The sequence below is a fragment of the Anneissia japonica genome, unplaced genomic scaffold, assembly GCF_011630105.1.
Source record: "Anneissia japonica isolate Jap-2015-1 unplaced genomic scaffold, ASM1163010v1 scaffold287749_len374965_cov195, whole genome shotgun sequence".
Lineage (NCBI taxonomy): Eukaryota > Metazoa > Echinodermata > Crinoidea > Comatulida > Comatulidae > Anneissia > Anneissia japonica.
Window position 1 is genome coordinate 192,605 of NW_022737310.1, and position 2,776 is coordinate 195,380.

At 35.7% G+C, this 2,776-nt stretch overlaps 1 protein-coding gene across 4 annotated transcripts in view; it reads left to right on the forward strand.

Moving 5' to 3' along the window:
- Positions 1 to 628: 628 nt before the first annotated feature.
- Positions 629 to 2,776, forward strand: part of LOC117117310 (uncharacterized oxidoreductase YjmC-like) — an 11,111-nt gene continuing 8,963 nt past the window's right edge. For 2 of the 4 annotated variants that reach the window (XM_033261573.1, XM_033261571.1), the window contains exons 1-2: positions 656 to 746; positions 2,266 to 2,408. In XM_033261573.1, coding sequence (XP_033117464.1) covers positions 2,320 to 2,408 — 89 coding nt within the window. In that variant the 5' untranslated portion in view covers positions 656 to 746; positions 2,266 to 2,319. Of the gene's footprint in view, positions 747 to 781; positions 801 to 2,265; positions 2,409 to 2,776 lie in introns of those variants that run through there. The other 2 variants (XM_033261572.1, XM_033261574.1) reach the window with 2 other exon arrangements.

Here is a 2,776-nt window from a genome sequence, read left to right on the forward strand (position 1 = left end):
TTGTGAATGTGACGTCACCAAATAATGAATATTTTCTATATAATAACCAAAATATTAATAACTACAATTTTTCTGGGCGTAAATTCCCTTAATACGAATTAAGGGTTGCACAATCTCCTTGCCATACAAATTACAGCTCCCACAGACGTCTCAGTCGAGAAATACGGGTAGCTGAATTTTTTCTCGCAAATCTGACTACGAAACCATATTCAAATTTGGGCCGATCGAGACAACAATGACCTAGGGGGTCCGCAAAATTTTTGTGTTCTAGACGCCCGAAAATAACATTTGAGGCGTTGTGGGCTATCATTTCTTTCTTTTTTTTTTCTTTTTTTTCCCTTTTTTTTTACCTCCCAAAAGGGGAGGGGGGGCCGGGCCGGCCTCTCTCCCCCCCCCCTCCTTAAATCCGCCCCTGCCGATGAGTTTGCGAAAAAATCAGTGGATTTTTTATTATTGTGTAAAATGTTTTAACATATTTCGTTTTATCTATTTGAAACAAACAAACGAACAGTGGATTTTATTAGGTTTGTGTAAGTTAATAATAACGTTTAAGATTCATAATATATTTCGGTTTATCTATTTGAAACAAGCGAATTTATATGTTAATAATCAAACCAAAGGATTTTATTATTTTCATATTAGAGTGTCGAATGTACCGTATATTGAAGAATAGGAAGAAAAGAAGGGGCGACTTTGCAAGGGGGCGACTTGACTGGTATTCCGAGACGAGTGACGAACAAGATGGGGTATGTGGATTATTAGCCTAGAATTTGTTGTCGCTTACCGAGAAGAGATCTACAGTATACGTTTTTTTAGTTTGTTTTGTAGGCCTACATGTTGTTTTTTTTATTCGTCTTTAACGTCAATGAGTTACGTTCTGTACTGTTACTTTTTTTTAACTAGGCCTACCTACCTACATTAGTTAGAACAACTCCCTGGTTAGAATAGGCCCTAGATACCGTGCATCATTATGGCGCCTGTGAATTATGTTCCGGGCAACCATTGTTTGACAAGGTCTTAAATTGCGGGAGAAGATGATGTGGGTTCTTCTGCTATAGTCCTTTCATTTCGGTTCCTTTCCATAGTTGGTTAGCATAGAATCTTTAGGTGGATTTTCTTTTTTTTTAATTATTTTATTTTAGCGCATTGAGACTTCGGTGTATATGCGCTATAGTCCCACTACATTACATTACATTACCTGCTACTACTAGCCTAGGCTAGGCCTAAATCCAATCCGTTCATGCTGCACCCTGCCCCTGGATTTATCTCCACAAGTTTATTTAACTTTTTGTAGCACGTAGGCCATATTAGTCTAGGCTTTCTATCCAGGGTGTTGTTCTAAAGGGGATGCGTGCGTAAATTCAGCAGCCGTTTCTGCCCAAGGCCAAGGCCTTCAGTAATGATAATGTACTGTACTGATTTCTTGTATAAAAAGTTATATTTTTTAATTCTATGCAGCAGCAGCACTTGTGAACATATTGTTTGCGCTTTATTAAAATAAAGTTTTTTTAGGGGCTTAGGCCCAAAGTTGGGGATGTCAAGGCATTCCCCTCCCCTGAATGTTTTTCCCTTGATACCCGGAAATGCATTCTTTGCTACTTTATGGTTGTATTTACAACTGAAAATCTGTTAAGAATCACACATTTTTTCTTGAGAATGCATATTTCGGCAATCCATAATCAAAAATAGAAAGCCAAATCAACTAACCTTATAATAACAAAACAATCCTACTTTAAGTACATTAGATAATGAATATTTAGCGAGAAAGCTAGAAATTATACATATATTTTTTATTATAGGCATTATTACATTTATGCTCGAAATTTTGGTCCTTCTTAAGCGTGAGTGTTAGACAGACCTCTAATGCGTGAGTCTCGCGCCGAATGTGTGAGCCTTGACCTGTATGCCTCTGAATTAACATACACTGAACACCTTGTTATCTGTAATTACTGCTGTGCAGGCCTGAAATTACCTCAACTATGAATTGAGGTTTAGTTACAGTAAACTTGAATTACAACCTAATTCTCTTCCCACATTCCCTCGTTTCATTTCATATACTAATTCACACTTTTTGCTCTATGTAGGGCCTAGAACGTTATTATCTCTCAGCACCCTTTATGTTAAGCACTTTGGATTATTAAAGATTTGCAGTTGCACAGATTTTTTTCAAACAAACAACTTCTATCTGAGCTCTAGCAGTCACCATTAAGATTTCTTAGAATATAGAATTACTCATTATTATAGTTGAATTTCTTCTGATTCCAGAAATTACAGATGAAATCACCTGTTTTTTGCAGTTTATAACGGCCCTCATCAAAAATGCGAGTAATTTGCACCAAATTAGGTGCACATTTCACTTTAAATTCTACACCTTATTTCAGGAATTCTTCATTAAGGATTATAACTAGGTATGTACAATTGACAGCCCTTAAAAGTATTAGCTCAAATGTGACTTATTTTCATTATCATCATTAAAAAAATTTAAACATAGGTTAAAAGGCACAGCATTTGATGTATATCTGCCCAAAATGGTAACATCTTTTAAATGATTATACAGCAGACACAGGACTTGATTAGGTTAAAAAATTGAAGACTAGACATACAGTAGACACAGAACTTGATTGATTAAACCAAAGCCTACGTTGTATACAGCACAATTCCAGCAAATATAAATTTCATTGAAGTGTTTGTATGTAAATTAACTTGTTAATTTCATTGGTTAATTTTATGGCTAATTAGGAATTCCTGAAACTGTTGAAGAGATTTTGTTCTGCTC